The sequence below is a fragment of the Aulonocara sp. 'chitande type north' Nkhata Bay genome, linkage group LG14, assembly GCF_057382095.1.
Source record: "Aulonocara sp. 'chitande type north' Nkhata Bay isolate Kocher_YH1m ecotype deep benthic linkage group LG14, A_spYH_male_GT1.1, whole genome shotgun sequence".
NCBI lineage: Eukaryota > Metazoa > Chordata > Actinopteri > Cichliformes > Cichlidae > Aulonocara > Aulonocara sp. 'chitande type north' Nkhata Bay.
The window spans coordinates 36,571,669-36,593,484 of record NC_141357.1 but is presented as its reverse complement, the minus strand read 5'-3'; the positions used below and the strand labels follow the sequence as shown (position 1 = coordinate 36,593,484).

Below are 21,816 nucleotides of genomic sequence, written 5' to 3'. Positions count from 1 at the left end.
CTCTGATCAACTTCTAGTATCTTGTCCAAGGATATTTGGCATGAAAATTATATATTTATTGGTAATTATTCACCATCTAAGTGAAGTTCTGAACTGAAATGTTTAACCTATGATGAATGAAGTTCAGCTTGATATTTTATGTTGGCCTAAGGCACACAGCAGCTGATTATACCAAGGAATGTGTGATGGCTCGTGTAGCTCTAGCTCCTTGCTTTATTTAAGCATTTTACCTTCTTCCTCCTCTCCATCCTGCTTGCCCCATTCTCGGTCCTTGGGTTCTCCCTCAACATCCTCCTCTGAGTCGGATCCCTGGCTGAAGTCAATTCTTTGTGCCAACTTTGCCAAGTTCTGGGACATGGATAGAGGAGGGACATAGGTCTCGGTCCCATCCAGTGCCACTTCCTGCACCTGCTTCTCACAGGAAGACTCGATGCTGATCCTCACCGCTGGACCACCAGACATGATGACAGACTTGGCTGAGAAGTGGAGTGGACAGGCAGAAAGGGTTAGTCATCAAACACAGACACAGGGGAGACCAGAGAACCTCTGAATCAAACATTTAATATAGGTTGTTTAATAACCAGAACACTAAAATACTTCACTTCCAAATGTTAAAGTGAAAAACGAGAATTAGAAACTGCTCCTCAACAACTTTGGATGATAATAATTCAGCTCTTTTAGTCACTTTGTAACGTTTTACTAGTTAGCAACACTAGCTAGTGTTAGCTCTTTGCTTAGCTCACAGCATAAAAGGAGACTCGAAAGCTCAAGAGAACAGCTTAAAACACCAAATACTATTTTACTCCTGTAAATCTTACCTCTGGCGTTCACTAGTGTTGGAGGTATCGAGGAATACTCGGGTATTGCATTAAATGTTCCAGTAGCGGTGAAAGGCTCATCAATACAGGAACGAGTGTAACTCCTGCACGGTCCCCCTCCCACCGCGATTGTGATGAACGCTGAGGCTGGAAGCTGTTTCAAACGCTTTGTGTCACTTTAGCACTATTTACGTATTTAATGCTTGTATATATATATTATTGATGTATTTTTTTTATGTATTTTATGTTTAAATGCATAAAATGTTTTTTATGCAGATATAATGACTAGGAACTAATATTTCATGTGGACGGCAAAGACACGGCGGGCAGTTTAAACTACCGGATGTGACGTTTAGGACAGAAAAAAACAAAAACGTCCGTTTTTTGGGTTGGCATGGATTTCGGATAATAAACAGCACTTTAAGCGTCCTGCCTGGTAATTGCTTGTATAGTAAACACTTGTTTCAAGTTTAAGTTGTCCTACGGAACCTTTATGCCGGCGAACAAAGTGAAGCGTGCAAACATTAGCCGTCGCCGCTAGCTGAACCGCAACCTGCTGTTTGCTTTTTGGGGGGAAATGTCCGCCAGTGAAGTGCTCCAAAATGAAGAGAAAAGTGTCCAGATTAAGACCGAGTCCCAACGAAGAGGCTCGGATGATACGAGAGGAGCAGGAAAGGAGGAGAAAACTGCGGATACAGCAGGTAATAAGGCGGTGTTATGGCTTTCTGCTTCACTTTAGGTCCCTGATTTCCAGCACCTGTGGGATGTTTTCCGATGAAGCGCCAGTGCTTACTTGAACCCCTGTTTCTGTCTGATAAACACTATATTAAGGCTCACATGAGTTCATAACTTCAGCCTACATTAAATTTTACTTGCATGTGTAAAAGATCTGTCTTTTTATGTGCGTACAGTCATTTTTTTGAAGTCTGATCGGTCTGTTCTGTCTCCGAAAGTTGCTTTGACACATGAATAAACAAAGGCAGACAGTTTCAGGGTATTCGCGTAGTATTTCTTTTAGCATGATGAAGCTGTAAAGTCTCGTATGTAACTAACCAGTGAAGGACCTAAAGTTCACAAAGTATTCTGCTATGAAGTTTGCTGACACATTTTTATTTATTTATTTATTTAGTTTTTCAAATAAGATTAGATTTGCTGGTATTAGTGGCCAAGATTTATCTTTTGTATTGCATCCATTTTTTTCTGTTGACAGATGACGTGATGAAGATAATTAAGTTGGTCATCACTGTAACCTACTGTCACTATGCCATGTGCATAGTTCTGCGTGATATATGCACACTGAGTGTGTGTTTTGTGTTGACACACAGGTGCGGGAGCAGCACCGGTACATTGCACAGCAGATCCGCCAAGATGTTGAGCAGAGGCGACAGTATGAGCTGCAACAACTTGAGCGGGAGCTGAGGAAGGAGTGGGAGCAACAGCAGAGGGAAAAGCTCCAGAGGCTGCAGAGGTTATACCAGGAGAGTCTCCAGCTGCTCGGCCAGGGGCACAGGAATGCAAAAGAAAACGTAAGGCTAAAATAGTTAAAATTAGAGACACTAAAACGGGGATTATGAAAGAATAAAAAGAATGTATGAAACCAAATTTTGAGCCACATCAGTGCAGTGTCCACAGGGTTTCTGTGGGTCATTAAAATGTCTGAAATTAGTTAGAAAATGTCTTAAACTTCCCGAGAAGATTCATCTGTTTAAGACAGTTAGATAAATCATGTAAAGCAAGCTTCATATAAATATATAATTATATATATTTGCTATTATTTTAATTATTTAATTTATAAAAATATTTTTAAGTTGTCATGAATACTGAAATCCACAGATCAAAGTAACAGTGACAGTCCAAAATCCAAAGAAAAATATTTTGTCATCCTTTGGGGAAAAAACCTCCACCGAATACTCTTTGCTACGTTCTAGTTGTTGTGTATCCAACTAAGACATTTTGAGTGTATCATTGCACCAGCTGCTTGACCACATACTAATTTTTCACAACCTTAGTCTTTATTATATGGAAGTAATTGCAGGAGAGAGAGAGAGAGAGACATCCTGCATTTCCAATTCTCAACTGAAATTTTACAATGTGTCTTCTCAGTTGAAAGTGGACAAAAAGTTTGGTATGTTTTATCATTTGTACGCTGAAAGGATAAGACCTGTGCATGAAACTATTTTTTTTTTAAAAGACTAGAACGGAAATCAGCAGTTAGTGATGTCATCCTATCGTGTCTGCAGAATGAAGGAGAAATGTCAACTTTTAATAAAAGCTCAATTTAAACTTTGGGAAAAAAACATAGAAGCTATTGAAAGACTGATTATGTTACTAAAAGTTTAAACTTTGAATGACTTTTGTCAAATAAATTATGTCCCCGAGCTAGAGCTCCAACTTAGGTTGGGTTTTTTCACTCTGTGAGAAAACAAAATATTAATGTTCAATCTGCTTAAGGAAGAAGCAGAGTAATAGTAGTCTAGCGTGCTTCAGTCTTTTGCACTAGGACACTTTAGTAGTATTTGAATTGTTTAGAAATGGCAGAATACACTGCACCATGTTGATATTTGATTCTTGTTAACCCTTGTCCATATGATATTTATTTTTCGTGGCTAAACTTGTTGTTCAAGGAACCCGACTTGGCAGCCATAGCTCAGAGGGAGGAGGAGAATCACGTCAAAGCAGAGGAGCGTTATCGAGAAGCGCTGAAGGAGCTCAAATCACAGAGGCTTAAAGACCATGAGAAGCAAAACCAGTGAGCGTCATCACAAGAATTTTCAGATGTTTATGTGTTTAAATTTAATCAGAATGAACTGATCATTAAACCTGTGGCTTCACTGTTCTGTAGAGTTGTCAATGCCAGGAAGAAGGCATTACTGGCAGAAAAGGAAAGATCAGCAAAGGTGGCTAGCCTTCCACTGCCTCTCCCAAACCCTGTTCAGGTGATTTTCCCAAACAGTGATAATAATTTCCTGAACGTTTCCAAATCCTGAATATCAAATGAAAGTAAAGCTAAATGAAAGTCAAGGTAACCTTGTCTTCTCTCCTTGAAGCAGAACATCAGTCCCAAAAAGCCACGTTTCGTAAGGAGATCGGATGTGAGTGCTTTCGCTACCACACATTACCACATGGCCAAGAGTACAGTGGACAGAGAGGTGGACATAAACCAGGTAAAACACCCTCTGATTTTTGTTTGTATTTACCAGCGCGATTTGTCAGAGTTATCTAATCGATCTGCCTAATCAGCCAAATGCCCACGAGGAAGCTGAGCTACATGCGAAAAGACAGCAGGACTTGGAGACAGAGGAAATGAGGAGGAGAGAAGAGCAGCTGGAGAAGGCTCGTCTCAGAGGGAGGCAGGCTCTGAGGAAGGAACAGCTCATGCAGGTACAACTTGCCTGTTAACCTGGCGACTAATTAACCTAGTCACTTACATGCCAGAATAAAGAAATTCTTGTGGAGGTTGCACTTTCATTACATGTTTAAAAAATGTAGTACTTTAACATGTTTGATAGGCTTGCATTTAACTTGTTTAGCTGTAAGAAGAGATGAGAACTGTTTACTTTTTGGTCATATGAAGTGCCTGATCGGTGTTTAATGGCCTCCTTTAGGATCATGAGCGTTTGTTGGTTGAACTGGAACACATGCAGCAGACAGATCTGCTCAGGAGGAGGCAGCAGGTGTCGCAGATGCCTCCTCAGATCTTCCAGCCTCTCTATAAGAGACAGGAAATGAGAGAAGACTTCCAGAGGGAGATGGAGTTCGCCTTTGAGGACATGTACACTGGAGAGAGGAGTAAGGACTCTTCATCGTGTATTTTGTAGCAAATCCGGGTTTTCAGTATTCATACATGTTCTTAAAACCAGAGAAACAACGTTGGCCAGAAATGGGCACTGAAGTTGCTCTGAAGCCTCTTTAAACTTTGTTAATTGTTACAGGGGTTAAAGGTGACCTGGTGGTCCAGCTGGCACCTGAGCCTCTTCCAGCCCACTCCACAACCAGCCAAGATCAAGAGCTGGATGTCACAGTGGATGAAATCACAACACCTGAAACAGAAAATGCACAACATGACACAGAGCAGGAACCTGGAAGCACTGAGCAGGAAACATCAGCTGAAGGTGACCAGAAGCACCAGATTTAAAAACTCAAGTCATTCTTGTGCAGTTTATAATAAGATCAGTTGTCAGATAATAGCTTACTGAAGTGTATTGTATGAATTATGTCAAATTCTGAGAAATAAAAAACCTTCTGGCCCAGAATGTAGCATGAATGTTGAAACCTTGATGTAATTTCCTTGAGTTTTTCTTTGTTTGCAGTGGTTTCCCAGAAACCTGCTCCTCAACGGGCATTGAAGAGGCTCCTGGATCGTATCAGGAGCCAAAGGAACCAGTGGATTGACCACAGCAGTCGCAGCTCTGCTGCTGATTCCCCAACGATCATCCGAGATCAGATCCCAGAGCGTGACATGACGATCGAAACAGGCTCTCTGATCAGCGGAGGAAAAGACGAATGGACCCCCACCGAGCCCCAGGAGGCTGACCGGTCTCCACCAGGTAATCAGTGACTGTGATCAGCTGTAAGAACAATCTACATAAATATTAATAAAACTATTAATATTATTTTAACAGTTTAAAAAAGTACAAATGTTTATTACAAGGTTATAATCTTGTGGATTTTTTTCTGAACTCAACCAGCATCAGAGAAAACGCCGCTGCCATCATCAGCTTCAGATACTCAGTTTCCTGCTGCTCTGGCCAATAGAATCCAAGAGTTTGAAGAAGAGCGAAAGAAACGGGTACGTGTTCATTTTAATTTCTGTGAGACTTTTCACTTAGATGGGAGGAGTTAATATTGAGAGTAAAAAACTTAAATGTCTGTACTCTGTGTCCCGCGATGGTTGGGAGCTGGTTTTCTAGTCCTGCAGAGATGGCACGTTCACTGTCCGCTAAAATCCGAGCATGCCTGCAGGGAGCTCTGTAGTCAGATGGAGGCGGTGTACAAAGTATGCGAGACTACTGCTCTGTGCCCCCCTCTTGTTTGATTTTCTGTGCCCCCCTTCTCTATTCTGTCCCAGAATTTTGACACTGCAGCAGACCATTGTTGATCGAACAGATCTTCTCTATATTGTAAGCACTTGTTTCATTGTTGTCCCAGTACTTCATCACCAGTTCACTGACTGGTTAGAACCAGGTTTTGCTGAGAAACTCATTGTGGGCTTGTTGTGAATTCCTGCTGGTGATTTTTGGAGAGGAGGTGATAAAGATTTTACCAGGGACTAGCTTTGAATTAACAGTAACACACCTGATGCAGCTAAAATTTTATCTTCTAAACTAAAACGTAGCTCAAATCTGAGTTTGCATCTAGTAGCATCACTTTTTAAGCCTCTTTTTTTTTTTCCTGCCCAGGAAGCGGAGCTTGAAAGGGAGAAGCAGCAGCAGATGTTTTTGCTGCAGGAGCTGGAAGACCAGAAGGCCAAGTTGGAGCAGATGCTGCTTGAAGCTCAGCAGGAGAAAGAACGACTGAAGGCTGCCGTGACCCAGGAAGAAACCATTAACCAACCAGAAGTGCCAGTCCATGACCACGATGTCATCTCTGTTACCCCTAATTTAGCCAATGAGGTAGGTCTCTAATCCAACTGTCAAACCTCCATTCAATTTTCCTGTTATCAGGTTTTTTTAATGGCTATTGAAAATTCTATTTATTGGATTAATCTTGACATGCTCATAATAGCGAAGATGCAAAATATGTCATGGATGTTATACATGCGGTTAACATCTTCTGATGCTTAACCTCCTTGGGTCTAATATTACTTTAGTCTGAGAAACATGTTCAGTTGTTATTTGTTGTTTTTTGCTTAAAGTTGACCAACGTATTATGTATAATTTGCTCTTGCCTGATTTACAGTTCAAAATAATCTTCACATTGTTGTATGTGTTTTCCCTCATGACATCCTGACTTTGAAGCAAGCTACTTTAGCTCCTCCTCATTTGAGCAATTCTTCTGATTGGCTGCCTCTCACAAACAGAAGGTTTGATTAACATGTAGGTGGAGCTTCTGTGCTCATAGCCCAGGGGCGGGGGAACTCCAGGCCTCAAGGGCCAGTGTCCTGCAGGTTTTAGATATCACCCTGGGTCAACACACCTGAATCAAATGATTAGTTCATTACCAGTTGCCCACCCCGTCATAGCCAGAGCCTGAGAAGATTATATTAGTGATGATTTATGACAATCCAGGACAGAGAATCAAATACAGCTTAGATGGGATATTTTCCAGATAAGAAGAGAAAAATTAAGTTGAGAAAATAAATCTAACAGATTCACACACACTTGGGAGGGACTGGTCAAAAACTAGTAATGTGAACTGTGGAAATTCAAGGTTTTGTCCTCCTCCATTGTCTTCTGTGAGGGGTTTTCCAGGCTGTATGAGTAATCCCTTCCTTTGTGTTTGATCTTCACAGGTAGTTCCTCCTGCAGATAAGGACGACCATAGCAAAAGGATCAGAGAATACCAGCAGCGGTTGTTAGAGCAAAACAGGTGTGATGAATAAATCTGTTTGGGCCAGTTTGTGATTCTGAGTTTACATAACTTTAATGCCTTTGATGTTGTTGTTGTTGTTGTTGTTTTTTTTAAATTTTAGAATCCACCAAAGAGTGAAAGTGGCTCGCCAGCGCCTGGAGGAATACCAACAAGCTCTACAGATTCGTTACAACATGACTGCCACTTCATTACTACCTCCTGTTGTGCCTCCAGGCCTTGCTCATCCACCTCCAAACAGTACACAGTGTGTTCGTCATCCAGGTCGTCTGCAAGCTGCGCCGGCTCCTCTCCATGCTCCTCTCCATGCTCCTCTCCACGCTCCCTGGGGCCCTTTGCAGGCTCCTCTCCAGGCTCCTCCCCAGGCTCCTCCCCAGGCTCCTCTCCAGGCTCCTCTCCAGGCTCCTCCCCAGGCTCCTCTCCAGGCTCATGCAGTGCCTGTGTATAATAATGAATTGCCACAAACCTCTGAGGATGTTTCCACAGAAGAATCTGACACATTAACGTCCCCTCCGAGCCTATCTGGTTTTAGTCTGGCTTCCAAACCGCTGCCAGATGATGTTGAATCTGACTCAGACAGTCTGAGATACCAGAGACTAAATGACACGTCTTGGCTGACTGACAGCATAATGGAGAAAGTAACAGAGCACCTTCCAGAGAGAATGAGACCGCTGTCAGTCACCAAAGAGAAGCTGCCTTGTAAACGATTCACAGAACATCACTCTAGCAGCATCCCAGTGCAGCCATCCTCTGAACCCTTCAAAGTCATGAAATCGACCATCGCAGAGGTTACAGCTCCACTTTCAGGTTATGCTCTGGCTGAGGCAGAGGCCTCTCGGAGCACTGGATCCCTGAGCGTTGGAGAGGACAACATGGAGAGACAAAGACAAGAGTTGCAGGAGGCCCAGAGGCGAGTACTAGAGCAGAGGGAGGCACTGATGCTGCAGCAAAGGCAACAGGAAGAGGAGAGGCGGAGACAGGACTTGGAGATGGTGCAGATGAGGAGACAAAAGGAGACATTGCAGGCTCTGATTAATACCGATGCACAAGTAAGTGAGAGGACTGTTAAAGCAGTTATTTTGCAGTAAAAAAAAATCATAGTTTTAAGAAAGGATTGCGTAGAAACAAAGACTGAAAAGCAGAGTGCCAAAAAACACCATCAGCTTAAATGTTTAAGAGTGAAAGAACATGTGAGAAATGAACCATCCTGATGACTTTTTCTCACCTACAGCCAGTTTCTCGGCCTGATGGTGAAACTGCGGTTTCGGAGAACATTAATCAGAATCGCCTCCAGTTACTTGCATCCCTGCTCAAGGCCATAGAGGAGTCTAATGGAGGAACTTTATCACACCTAGAGGACCCTCAAGATCGCGACAGCTCCTCTGAACAACATCCATCCAGCAGCAGTCAAACAGGTAGCTGACATGTTGAGAATGGAGATATTTTTGTCAAAATGATTTCTGGGACAAATGCACATGACTGAATGAAGTAAACAATAATAACGATCGTTCTTAAGTTAACAAGCACTATTACAAACCACTGATCTTTATTCCTTAAAGGGTTCGTACGGGTGCTTGAACTCCTTGAAAATACTTGAATTTTAATGTTGTCTTTTTCAAGGTTTGAAAAGTGCTTGAATTTCAGATGTGGTGCTTAAAAGTGCTTGAAAGTGTAACTGTATTTCATTCACAACAAATAACTATCTGATTGAATAGTTTTCTTATCAGATAGAGAAATAAAATGAGTCGCAAAATGTAAAAGCAAAATTTCCCCGCCTGGCTGCCTTGCGTCTGTTTCGACGTGTGACCCCGCCCCTCCCTCTAACAGTCGGGGATGAGTGCGCTAACATACCTGTAGGTTGCTGTTGTAATGAGTGTTTGATGGAAAACGACAATGGCGGAGTTGGCACTCTCCAGTCGCGTGATAGGTGAATCCTAGTAAATAATTTTCCAGTACGTGTACGTTACACATGCAATTTTTTAAAATTATTATTATTATTTTGCTAGCTATCAAACTCGCTGGAGAAATGATTGAAATGCACTGAGAGTGATGCAGTGTGGCAGCGCTATTATGGTATATGCTGTGAACTTGGCTAACATTACTTGGCAGTAATGTGAGTTAATTTACTCAAGTGAAAGCTTGTGAGTGAAAAAAGAAAAAAACACTCCTTCCCTATTGGTGGAAAAATGTACCATGTCGACCAATCAAAAAATGATATGGCAACATGTGGCATTTGATCGTTTGGGAAGAGGGGGAAGTTTTAGGAGTGACCGGCGAGAGAGAGAGAGTTTTGATACGTGAGAGATTTGTGACGTTTACCGTGTTTGGAGTCTCAAGTTAGTGTGTTGTCTTGTGTAGTTAGTGTGTGGTTGTTGTTTTGTGTGTTAGTTCTACTAGTTAATGTCACAGTTGCTGCAAAAAAAACACTAAAGGCAGATTGCAGTGTAAACGCTGAGTGACACACCTGCTGTCAGACCTGCAGGTTTATCCCTGTGCTGTTCTCATCTGTGTTATAGTGGACACAAACTATTTTTTGGAGTTGCATAAATAATTTGTGTGCCGCCTTATTTGACGCAGAGCACCTGATTGTTCTGTAAATAGTTTGAAATGGTTATATGAAAAACGCCTGAGCCTTGGCTGCATTTTTAGGTAAATAGTACCATATAACTTTGTTTGCAAAACTTGTGCATATTTTTTAAGAATGTACAGTTTCTATTTTCATTTCAAGTTATGAAAATTATTCCTTAAACATGCTTGTGGTTTTTACAGTCAAAAATATCACTTTCTACTCATATTTTAAATTATGTCTGAATTTAGATCAATTGTGCTGAAATATAGGTGGAAAGGTAAAGGTGAAATATAGAGGCCAAATCAAAAGTAGTCAAAAACAGCCAATTATACCCTGGACACCAGAGGGTTAAAGGCTAAAAGCAAAGTTGTCACCAAGTACTGTTTATATTTGTTTGTATTACTGCAGTTTTTTTAAAGTATTAACTTGGTGCCTTTGGGTGAAATAATGGTAATACGAGTGATCCATATAGTCACAAAGAATAGCCACTTGTTTCTGTGCTACCAAAGTTCCCCGGCTTTCATTCAAAATGTGTTTATCGTCAGCTCCTACACATTAAACTACTTAAACATTATAAATGTCTTCAAGCTCACACTGAGGCCTGTGGGGCACAATCAGCCACTCAGACAGTACACACATTTATGTGTATTTATATATGATTATTTCATACTTTAAGGCTGCCTGTTTATTTAATGCAGATGAACAAAATACATTGGGATTGTACATAATAATATCACGGATGATAAATTCAATAGATTTTAAGTAGATGCTTGTGCATTCTTAAAGGCTTGAAAAGGGACCTTGAAAGTGCTTAAAAAGTGCTTGAATTTGACCCTGAAAAGGCGTATGAACCCTGTCCTTAATTAATGCAACGGAAATGTTGCTTTTGTTTGCCTTATGTTTCAAAACCTTCTGATTTTTCTCCTGTGCAGATTCAAGGCAGAATGTCAGATATTATAAAGCCCCCGTCAGTGTTTCACAGTCAGGTTCTCTTTCTTTTTTCTTAACAGTTTAATTTTGTCTTCTTTAAAAACAGAGATGAACAATTAATTACAAATCCTTAAATTTGGGGGCAGCACGGTGGCACGGTGGTTAGCACTGTTGCCGCACAGCAAGAAGGTCCTGAGTTCAATTCCAACATCAGGCCGGGGTCTTTCTGTGTGGAGTTTGCATGTTCTCCCCGTGTTTGCGTGGGTTCCCTCCAGGTACTCCGGCTTCCTCCCACCGTCCAAAGACATGCAGCTTGTGGGGATAGGTTAATTGGATAACCTAAATTGTCACTAGGTGTGAATGTGAGTATGAATGGTTGTCTGTCCCTGTGTGTTGGCCCTGCGACAGACTGGCGACCTGTCCAGGGTGTACCCCGCCTCTCGCCCTATGACAGCTGGGATAGGCTCCAGCGCCCCCCGCAACCCTGAAAAGGACAAGCGGAAGTGAATGGATGGATGGATGGATCCTTAAATTTGTGTCTGGTGCTCAAAGAACATTTTGGGCACGAGAACGTTTTCCCAAAAGCGTTTTCCAGCTTTTCTGCAAAAGTAAAAGTGGAATCTTGTCTTGTCTATCTTCGTTAGAGTCCAGGACGGGACACTATATCTTCATCTTTAAATTCAGGCTTTGTGTTTTTTGAATGTTGTCATTGTTGTTTCTCAACTTTAAAACTGTCCTAATAAACCTGGGCTTCAATAAAAACAAGTACCTAGCCATGCAGTCTACTGTAATGGGATTACAGCAAGTCAGTTTGTGAAAATTCCTCTCCTAGATATTCCACAATCAATTGTAAGTGCTTTTATTGCAAAGTGGTAGTGTTTAGGGATAACATGAACTCAAGTGTGAGCATGTAAAGTTGCAGAGCGATGTCACAAATAAAATGTAGAGTAATGCATTGTTTTTAAAAATGAAACAGTACACATTATTTTTTTTTGTCCATATTTCTGACTGGTTGTTTCTCTTGTGCTTTAAAGTTCAGAGTGATGCTGCTGCCGGACCTGGCCTGACATCAGTCCTCCACTCAGGACACCTCCACCCTCCACGAGCAGCAAAGCCCCCTGTGACACGCCTCAGGCTGGGCTTCTTGGAGATGATGACTGAACAGCACGAGCTCAGTGCTATTCAAGAGGTGGAGACTCCGGTCGATGCCAGCCAACTCGCAGGTCTGCTCAGCTGCAGTAAGACGTGAATATCGGGCAGTTTCATCTCCTGCATGTATAACACCGACTTATTTATTTGTTTTAGCTGTAGGCCCAGACAATGGTGTGACAGTTCCTTCACACATTGAACGCTGGGATCAGCAGGAGGAGTACGACTCCTCTATGGCTTCTGACAGGACTCTGCAGACAACCTCGGAGTTCAGCAGTGGACAGAAGATCTCTGAAAGATTATCCAGCTCAGGGACAAGTTCAGGGAGATCCAGCCTCTGGAGAGAGAGACTGCTACTGACAGAGGCAGGAGCATCTCCAGAATCCTCCATCTCTGGTGGGTAGAGAAGATTTAACATAGGGAAAAAATGGTACCACTGAATTCAGGGAAATTAAAGATTTCTTGACGTGGAAACACTGTTTTCTAGATTCAGTCCCAAGAAAAAAGTCCCCCCTTTCCTCAGACTCTGGGAGAGGAGCAGATTTCTCTGGTCCTGCAGTGACGAGCTACAGATCCCCCACAGAGGTAACCAGTCCAGTGACAATTTTCCCAGTGTTCATATAGTGTTTATCACTGCTCTTTCCTCCCCTGGAAAGCTCATGTAGCCAATAGTGGGTTAGAAAGCTACAAGGGAAGGAGCAGTTTTAATATGCAGGAAGTAAATGTCAGTGCATATTAATACTGTTATGTATATTTTAATACCCTCTGAGGTTCACATGATGATGTGGATCAATGATGAAAAATAGCCAAATCTGAGTGCTTGGGCAGCATCTGCCTCAGCCTGTGATTATGTTTGAGAAGCTGCGTGCGTGTGCGTGTGTGTGTGTGTGTGTGTGTGTGCGTGCGTGCGTGCGTGTGTGTGTGTGTGTGTGTTCGTCTGCCTGTGATGAGTGAATGGTTTGTGTTTGTCTTTCTTCTTTCCTTCCTTCCACTGAGCGATGATGTAAACATAATAAACCTGAATTGTATTAAATTAAAATACATTTCATGATGGTTTCTACACTTGAACTGAGCTCAGTGAGTCTGCGTAACACCAGGTCTATGTATGAGTCGGTACATGTTATAACCCAAACACAAATTTAAGTTGTCTCTCTACAAATGGAAAGAGGTCTTCACTGTCCATTTGTATGAGTGTTATCCTGTATATAAAAGATAAAAAGATTCTGAACTTGAAACATGAAGTACCTCAGTGTCTTTCTGTAATGGCCAGTAGGGGGAGACTCCTCTGGTAGTAAACAGATGGACAAAAGACGGACATCCCCACAGTAACATTTCCCCCTAACTTTGTATTTTGGAGCTTCAGTGTTAGTGTTTAGGTGGGGTTTCCTGTTAAAGTAAGTGATTCTTCAGGGGTTTGGTCTTTTGTTGAGTACATCACTGCTGGTCAGGATGCTCATATATACAAATGCATTAAATATTCAAAACATAAGTTTGTGTGTGCTTTCATTTCAAAATGCCTCAATATGTTCAACTGTATGAATGTGTGTCCAGAGTGTGTTTATCTCTATAACAAGATAAGATGCCATGACAGTTTATTTTGTGTCAGTCTCCAAACAGGCCTCCTGGGTCTGACAGCTTCTCTTCTACTACCATCTCCACCGGAAGCTACATAACTACTGACCCAGAGCAGAATGTAAACACCGGTGAGGAACAGCCAGGTGTGTAGGTGACATGTCTGTGCAGCTTTAAATCAGATGATCCAGCAGATACTGGGGTAGTTCTTCATGATTAAACGGATAATATGGTTAAACTGTAAGGATTATAAGGGAGCATGTTGTTTATATGTTACAGCTGTGTGCTGCTGTGCATTTGCATGGACTTATGCCTTAAACTTTAAAGTGAACCTGTTCTGCTCATTCCCACTTCCAGATTACTATTCTTGGATTTTAAAGTAACTTTGCATGATTCTGGGTCTTTGTGCAGCTCATAATTTCATTTTCTGTCTGAAAGAAGCCGTTTAAACTTCTCCTTCTTTAAAATGGCCTAATAAGACGACTTTGTTACAACTGACCATCACAGTCTCACAGCAGTTCTTGTTATAGCTGCAGCTTTGATTCATGTCCACGTACCCAAATGATTATTTTTCACATTTTATTATTATTAAAATATTAATAATATTTTTAAGGGCTGGAGAAGTCTGTGATTGTAGTGTGGAGGACTTTGCCATGGTCTGAATCATTTCATTTTTTTGACTGCTCACATCAGAAGCCACAGCATGAGTCTCTGATGGGGCAGGTTTACACATCTAAACTGGGGCATTTTGGTGCTTTAGTGAAAGAAAAGCAGGGGGAAACGGGGAAGCAGGGACAGAGTAAGGTTATTGACACACAAGAAATGTTCATTTTAATTTTTATTATTAATCATGAGATTAATAAAAGGTTTTGGCAGAAAACTTACTTGGGTAGGTTTAGGAATTTCAAAAGTACTTGGTTTAGATTCATTTCACTGTATTTTTATTTCTTATTTTGCATTGTGTTTCTGACTTTGCTATACTTCTAATGTGCTGACCTGGTTCTTCTTCTTCTTCTTTAGATAAATCTGTCCTCCATAAACGCACTGATCAACAAGAAGGTGGAGCAGATTTACAACACGTCTCCTGTCTGTCTGGTGAGAGCTTCTGTGTTAAGGAAAACTCAGCGACTGGCCCTCCTGGTCTGTCTGTGGACTCGATGTTCAGTGACAGCAGTATCCAACAAATTATAGACAAATATACACGGGAACTTGACCTCTCCCTCAGCTCTGCTGGGAAAACAGGTACAAAATGGACATGTTTATTTGAAGGCGATGCTCTGTCTTCACCTTGATAGTTTAGGTAGGAGTGTTAAGACATGGTGTGATAAGATGCTGAGATGTGACAAAGGCTGTCTGATAGCACAGTGTTTTATTCCTTTGTTGATCTTTAGACAGTGAAGGCTCACATATGGAAGAACACAGCGCTTCGGTCTCTCAGCAGTCTTTGTTTCGAGTCTTGGAGAGAAGAGGGGAGGATGAAAGCTCTGCACGACGCCAGTCTCTTCTCTCAGACGCAGCAGGAACGGAGACGAGAGGCCTGGTCAGTGATTCAGTTTTAAGCTGTTATACTAGAGTCCTTTGAAGCTCTTTGTAACAACTGTTATCAATATTTGAATACCCTGAGTGATGATGTAAACATAACGAACCTGAAGTGAACTAAGTTAAAGTACATTTCATGATGGTTTCTACACTTGAAGTGAGCTCAGTGAGTCTGTGGGCATGCACATGTTGCAACCCAAACACAAATTATGAGTATTAAGCTGTATATAAAAGATAAACATAGACTCTGCACTTGAAACGGGAAGTACCTCAAAACCAGCTAAATGTCTTGCTTGTAATGGCCCGTTGGGCTCAGACTCCTCTGGTAGTAAACAGACTGGACAAAGGACGGACATATCCAGTAACATCACCCACTAGCTTTGTAGTTTGGAGCTTCAGTGTTACTTGTAGCAGCAGACTATATCAATCAGATTTTAGAGTTGAATTAGTAGAGTTTTAACTTGTACTTGTAGATGAAGCTACAAACTGTGTTAACTGACAATGGTTTTCTGAAGTATTCCTGAGGCCATGTGGTAATATCCTTTACAGAATGATGTTGGTTTTTAATGCAGTGCTGCCCGAGGGATCAAAGGTCACGGGCATTCAGTGTTGGTATTTGGCCTTATGTGCAGAGTTTTCTCCAGGTTTTCTGTATCTTTGATGATATTGTAGACAGTAGATGATGAAACCCCCAGATTCCTTGCAATTGTACATTGAGAAACATTGTTCTTAAACTGCTGGACTATTTGCCCATGCATTTGTTCACAAAGCGGTGAACCTCGCCCCATCCTTGCTTGTGAGCGACAGAACCTTTTGGGTATGCTCTTTTTTGTACCCAATCATGACAAACACCCGTTTCCAATTAACCTCTTCAAAACAAGTGTTTTTTGAACATTCCTCAACTTTCCCAGTCTTTTGCTGCCCCGGTCCTAGCTTCTTTGAACGTGTTGCAGGCATCAAATTCAAAATGAGTGAAGATTTGCAAAACAACAATAACGTTTATCAGTTTGAACATCAGATGTCTTGTCTTCGTAGTGTATTCAACTAAATATAGGTTGAAAAAGTACACAACATCCCAACTTGATTGGAATTGGAGTTGTACATCTACAATGACAATATAGGGCTATTCTGTTCTATTATGTTCTAGCCAGTCTCTAAATTGCAAAAAAAAGTGGAAAGTAGATTTAGAAGAATTTGACTTCTTCTTTTTTTTTCTTTTTTTTCCCCTGTTATCGTTGCAGGAAGTGCACAATCAAGTGGATCCCAAAGTGGGCGAGTTCTCTGCTGGAGCCTCATTACTGGTTGACGATCATGAGCAGGATTCTTTCCGGCCTCTGATTGGTCAGCTGGCAGACCGGTCATCCTGCCTCGTTACCGAGCAGAGGGATTCGGCCCTGGAGCAGCTTGTTGGTCATCCGTCAGCTCACTCATCAATGCTTGGTCACTCTCCGGGCCAGCTGTTCTCCCCAAGTGTGGGTCAAGATGGATGGGATTCCACACTGAGTCGGATGATTGGTCGGCTCTCCCATCAGTCCAGCTCTCACTGGTTGAGCGGCGGGCGAGACCTTTATGCAGGTCATATGATGGGTCGGATGGAGACGCAGCAGTCGACCTCATGGTTAGATGAAGCTCCCGATGAGAGCCAGATGAGACCCCTGGTAGGAGAGCTGGACGAGTCTGCAGAACAGCACAGTGGAAGCTCAGGTAAAATGATCATTTGACTGAATTTATCAATTAATGGCTGAATATCAGGGAAAGTGAGTGAAACCTAATATCACATTCTTAGCTACAGTGCAGTGAAAATAACTAAATATATCAGTAATTTTATAGCAGGATATGTAGAGCTCATATAATATGCTGTATATAAAAGATGGACCTAGTTTCTAGATCTAATGGTGGATTTTTGCAAAACATAAATCAAGGTTTTCCCCTTGTGTGACTGCAGTCATTGCCCCTAATAGCCAACTGGACGAGAACTAGTACAATCAATACCTGGCATCAGGTTACAATGATTTATTTTCAGAACCTGAAAATTATGGCATGAAAGTAAGTTTTTAAAAAAACACTACGTAGAAATGTGATTTTTTAATAATCTTTTTCAGGGAAAATGACCAAATATTAGTTTGCTGAACAACTTTAGCTTGAATTCTTCCAATTGTGAGTTTTTGTCTCATTTACAAGTTTCCACTTCAGTTGAAGTTAAACACGAGCATTTTGTAAATAATGGCCCCCATTAAAGTCAGAAACAACAGTAATGCAGAGTATGCTTTTGGATGATCACTGCCACATCTTGGTATCTGTGAGCTCCACCCCTCACCCAGTTTCAGAACACAGAGATGGTGATTTGTAGAAAAACAGCCAACTTGAGGCTTAAAAAACAGGACCATTAAATTATGGGACTTAATTCATCTTCTATAAACAGTCTCATACAAACCAGCTGTCTTCATAAGCATGTCCACCATGAAGTTTGACGTGTCATTCATTTGTTTGCAGGTAAAAGAAATCGTGTGACTCTTGGTGTCTCAGCTGACATCCGGGTCCCACCATATCCAGCGCTGCCTCCCGAGGCCTCATCACACAGTGCCTCTGTCCCAGCTATGAGCCCACATCCACAGGATCCGACAACGCAGAATCAAACCAGTTCAACAGACATGGACTCAGGCAGAGCTGAAGGTGTGGTGCAAAATATTCACGTAAGACTTTACTGGGGTCAGTCATCTGTGGTGACACTTTACAGTAGCAATCAAGATAATCCATTTATTAACTGGTTATTAGAAAGTTGAAAATTATGTTAAAAGTGCATAAGCAAGGAGGTGAGGTGGCAGCTCCCTTCTTATGCTTGTGCTTTTTCCTAAACCTGGCCGAAGTCAGGTTTAGGAAAAAGGCCTGGTCTGGGTTTGCTTAAGGGTGCCCAGCGAAATAAATCATCACTCCAATGAACAGGTGTTAGTATGTGAGGAGTTAAAGTGAGACTCCATGAGATAAGGTGCTACTCCTAATGAAAGATTGTTTTTCACCATTTTTAGAGTTTGCAGGTTCAGATTCATTCCACCCCCTTTTGGCAGAGGTCACCCAAAACGAAACAGCAGACCTCTCCATCACCTTTCACCAGCCTGAGCACAGCGTGCACAATTTTCCTGACGTGCATCCAGCCACCAGGGAATGCAGTGTTACCACACCTGTAGAGGTCATTTCGCACTCTGATCTTTCTTCTGTGGAGTCCGAGCCATCACCAGAGCGTCTTCGAACGGAGGAGCCAAACCGCAGCCCCGCAGTTTCCTCCACCTTACATGAATCCTTCTCCCAGCTCATTACCACCCAATGCCATCCCCAGGAGTCTGTTCTGATAGTATCTCCCACCGTGAGGGCAGATGTTGAGCAAACAGCTGAGATTCTGTCAAATTTATCCATGTGTGATGAGACGCCTGCTTTGGGTGTGTCACGGGTAGAGGAAAGGCTTGGAGGCGCGGATTCAATCAGTGCCGAAGAGATCAAGTGTGGTCACGGTCCAAATCTGAGGAATGTTTCTCCTGTCTCTGATAAGATACTGGTATGAATCTGTGATTTGTTACTTTGGTCAACTTTGAAAAAGCACAGTTATTTTAGTAAAAACTGTTATTTCTGGTGTTTTAAGTTAGCTTTACCTATTTTTATAACTCGTTGTTTATTAGGAAGCAGCCAAAGAGAAGGGGATCCTGGAGCAGTCTGAGATCACACTGGTGAGCCTGACAGACTCTACACTGCAGGACCAGGAGTCCACCAGCTCAGAGGAAGAGGGAGTAATCAAGAATCCAGATGGAAGGGGTGAGGAAGGGCAGAAAGGCCAAGAGATGGAGGTGACTGTTCAGAAGTGACGTGACTGAGTTTTCATTCAGGTTACTTTCTCATCTCTAAACATTAACATTTACTTGTAGGGTGCAGAATCTACGTTGATACCTGAGGAGACTCCAGAGTACGACAGCCAAACACATCCAGGTAAAGCAAGTGGAATATATCTGCCTGAAATATAACAGAGTCAAACTGGTGAATTGTGGGAAAACCATAGGCCTGAACAACGAAGCAGGACTCTGAGCTCAGGGAGGTAACTTCAGGTTAAACTCTGAGTTTTAAATGTAAAGTCGTTCATGTCTTACTAGGGTACATCGCCATGGTAACTTATGCTGCAGGATAAGTGCTCCAGATCAGGTTATAATTGATATTACAGATCACGGACTACTGATCAAATATGTCACAGGATGATTCCTTCTGGAGGATCCCTCAGACCTCATTGTGCTGGTATTAAGGGGCTCTAAGATGGTCTACAGTTTTTGTTAATCATCAAAAAGCAATATACCGTAGTACTTTGAATCGCTTTGTAGTACAGACGTCAAGGGACTGATATACATATTTTCTCTCCTAACATTACATCATTTTTAAGCCAAAACTTTATAAACCTGACCGTTACTTCCTTCCCTCTTTCCAGTGACAGTCCTAGAGTTTCAGTGGGGTCCGTGCAGAGACCAGCCAGATGTCAACCAGCAGAAACTTGCAGCTCTGCTCCAGAGATCCAACCACAGGGTGAAGGAAATCAAGGCCAAAGCTGCTCTTGCTAAAACTCAACGTGAGCTCCAAGTGCTACCAGAAGGAAGTGAGCAAGCTAAAGCGAACACATGTCAACCAGTGACCTGTAACACAAAAACTAAACCAGAACCTCTACACAAGGCCAGTACAAAGTCAAAGGGAGAACAGGCCCCACAACAGATGGAGGAATCTGGTTTCATCAAGCAGCAGAAACCCCCCCAGCTTCTTCCACCAGGTACCACCAGAATAAAAATGAGAATTACTTCATCCTGCATTAGGGAAATTATTTTATTACAGTGGTTGCATGAAATCTGCCAGATGCTTCTGCCTGAGAGATAATTATATTATAGAGAGTGAGGGTATGTCATGTGAGATATTTCCTGTCCTTATGACAGTGGAGCTGAATCAGTCTGTTAGAGAAGGTGCTCCACTGCCTGTCCAGGAAGCCATGCAGGAGGTCTGGATCATCCACAAATGATAATAGTTCCAGATGTTTTTACTGGCTCATTTTAATCATTTCATACACTGCTGGATAGCTTAATCTTCAATGGTATGTCTTTTTATTATAGATGAGGCGCCTGGTTTGAGGCAGCACGCAGGTTTATACCAGCTTATGTAGTGCATATTAAAGAAGCCTCTATGTTTGAAAAATTTAATGTGGAAATGTGTTAAACCTGCATTCTTTAGAACCAAATAGCTTTGTCATTGCAAATAGAGCATTAATAAATAAAAAATACAACAAGTAAGCTATAAATAGCAGCATGAGTCAATTATCAGTGCAGACATTTATTGGTGCATGTAAGTGACACAGATGGTGTTTGGAAAGGACCGGTCTCTGAGCCTTGAGGTGTGGGTTTTGGTTGATCTCTATCCTCTGCTAGAGTGCAACAGTTCAGATGGTGAGAGCACTCCCTGATGATGTTTTGTGCTTGTTTGAGTATCCGCCAGGTAGGGCCATTTATATTTTTTGTTTTCTGCTGTTCTCACCACTCCTCACAGTGCCTGTTTGTCTGCTACAGAACAGCCTGCATACCACACTGGTAAGCGGTGCATTACAACAGACTCAACTGTCGCACTGTAGAAAGAAATGAGCAGTTGTTCCTCCCAAATGTCCTCTGATGTGCCCACTTTATTATGGCAGGTTCTCTGGAAGGACTTTACTCTCCATCAGTGGGTCTGAGTCTGTTTTGCTTTCCCCCCATAGTCTTAGTGGTGCAAACTGAACACTGTGCTGATTGTCGCTCTACCTGTCTCCATATACGGACTCCTCTTCACTTGAGATTAGCCCAGAAACATCTGTGTCATCAACATAATGATGTTGGATAAATGAACAGGTCTGCAATCAGAGGTGTACAGTAGGTAAGGAAGGGACTCTGCAGATAACCCTGAGGAGCTCCAGTGTTCAGTGAAATGGATGAGAATGTGTGTGGGCCAAGTTTCAAGGTCTGAGTCCTTTATCTGGTGCAGAGAAAGCCCAGTGGATGAGTTTGCTGACTAAATGACTGGGATGATGGTAATTGATGGAAACAGTCACTAGCTAGAATTGGCTAATGTCCCCTAAATAATTTTTTTAATTTATTTTTTACTCACTTCACTGCTTGTATCGAGTCTGATTATGTTGTGATGGTGTGTAACGATGACATTTTGCTATTTTCTCTCAGTGAGTGATTCCGAACAGAAGAAGCTGGATGACATGAAGATCTGCACGCTGGAGCAAAGGAGACGTAATCTTTCCAAGATGCACCAGAGAACTCAAAGGTAGTCAAATAATATTTGGAGTTATTCAGGTAGTTTAAACAGAAGTGTAATTTACCAGATCAAAATAATTTTGTTCCGCAGGCTGTATGAGCAGCTGGAGGAGGTGAAGCATCGGAAAGCCTCGAAGAGTCGACAGGAAGATTATGCAAAAAACAGACTGAAAGCTAAGGAGTTCCACAAGGTGAAGCGCTTTAATCATACATAGGCTTCTTGGAGCTGCAGGAACTTCCTGAATTTAAGTTAAAAGAATGTTTTTCTCCCATCTCTTCACAGAAAACCTTACAGAAGCTTCGTGCCAAGCAGACCCAACAGTGATCGACTTTGATTGTGTCATAGTTTACTTTGAAAATTTTATTTATAGTTTTATCAATAAAGCATTTTAAGTTATTTGCA

At 41.9% G+C, this 21,816-nt stretch overlaps 2 protein-coding genes across 6 annotated transcripts in view; one reads left to right on the top strand and one right to left on the bottom strand.

Moving 5' to 3' along the window:
- med17 (mediator complex subunit 17) overlaps positions 1-1,488 on the bottom strand; it is a 9,513-nt gene extending 8,025 nt beyond the window's left edge. The window contains exons 1-2 of the mRNA XM_086262419.1: positions 819-1,488; positions 231-476 (exon numbers count right to left, since the gene is read on the bottom strand). Coding sequence (XP_086118545.1) covers positions 231-462 — 232 coding nt within the window. The 5' untranslated portion in view covers positions 463-476; positions 819-1,488. The remainder of the gene's footprint in view (positions 1-230; positions 477-818) is intronic.
- On the top strand, positions 971-21,816 carry cep295 (centrosomal protein 295). 5 transcript variants are annotated; one of them, XM_086262414.1, is made up of 29 exons: positions 972-1,519; positions 2,144-2,344; positions 3,443-3,567; positions 3,661-3,754; positions 3,866-3,982; positions 4,059-4,199; positions 4,424-4,607; positions 4,751-4,930; positions 5,129-5,365; positions 5,507-5,607; positions 6,218-6,434; positions 7,274-7,346; positions 7,450-8,395; positions 8,578-8,761; positions 11,880-12,068; positions 12,151-12,390; positions 12,482-12,579; positions 13,601-13,712; positions 14,587-14,808; positions 14,958-15,106; positions 16,347-16,809; positions 17,599-17,778; positions 18,132-18,655; positions 18,777-18,941; positions 19,020-19,080; positions 19,568-19,900; positions 21,327-21,423; positions 21,505-21,604; positions 21,697-21,816. In XM_086262414.1, exons 1-29 carry the CDS (start codon positions 1,421-1,423, stop codon positions 21,736-21,738), a joined length of 5,874 nt encoding a protein of 1,957 aa, XP_086118540.1. In that variant the 5' UTR covers positions 972-1,420; the 3' UTR covers positions 21,739-21,816. The 5 variants fall into 5 exon arrangements, with proteins under 5 accessions (XP_086118542.1, XP_086118541.1, XP_086118544.1 ...); XM_086262416.1 differs by lacking the exons at positions 21,327-21,423; positions 21,505-21,604; positions 21,697-21,816 and adding exons at positions 20,665-20,705; positions 20,807-21,014 and having other exon boundaries at positions 971-1,519; XM_086262417.1 differs by lacking the exons at positions 21,327-21,423; positions 21,505-21,604; positions 21,697-21,816 and adding exons at positions 20,665-20,705; positions 20,870-21,015.

Excerpts from the sequence above, each read along its gene's own strand:
- cep295 (XM_086262414.1), top strand. The coding sequence starts at position 1,421 with ATGAAGAGAAAAGTGTCCAGATTAAGACCGAGTCCCAACGAAGAGGCT. Across the intron at positions 5,608-6,217 it reads AAGAAGAGCGAAAGAAACGG|GAAGCGGAGCTTGAAAGGGA; the intron begins GTACGTGTTCAT and ends TTTCCTGCCCAG. Across the intron at positions 8,762-11,879 it reads ATCCAGCAGCAGTCAAACAG|TTCAGAGTGATGCTGCTGCC; the intron begins GTAGCTGACATG and ends TGTGCTTTAAAG.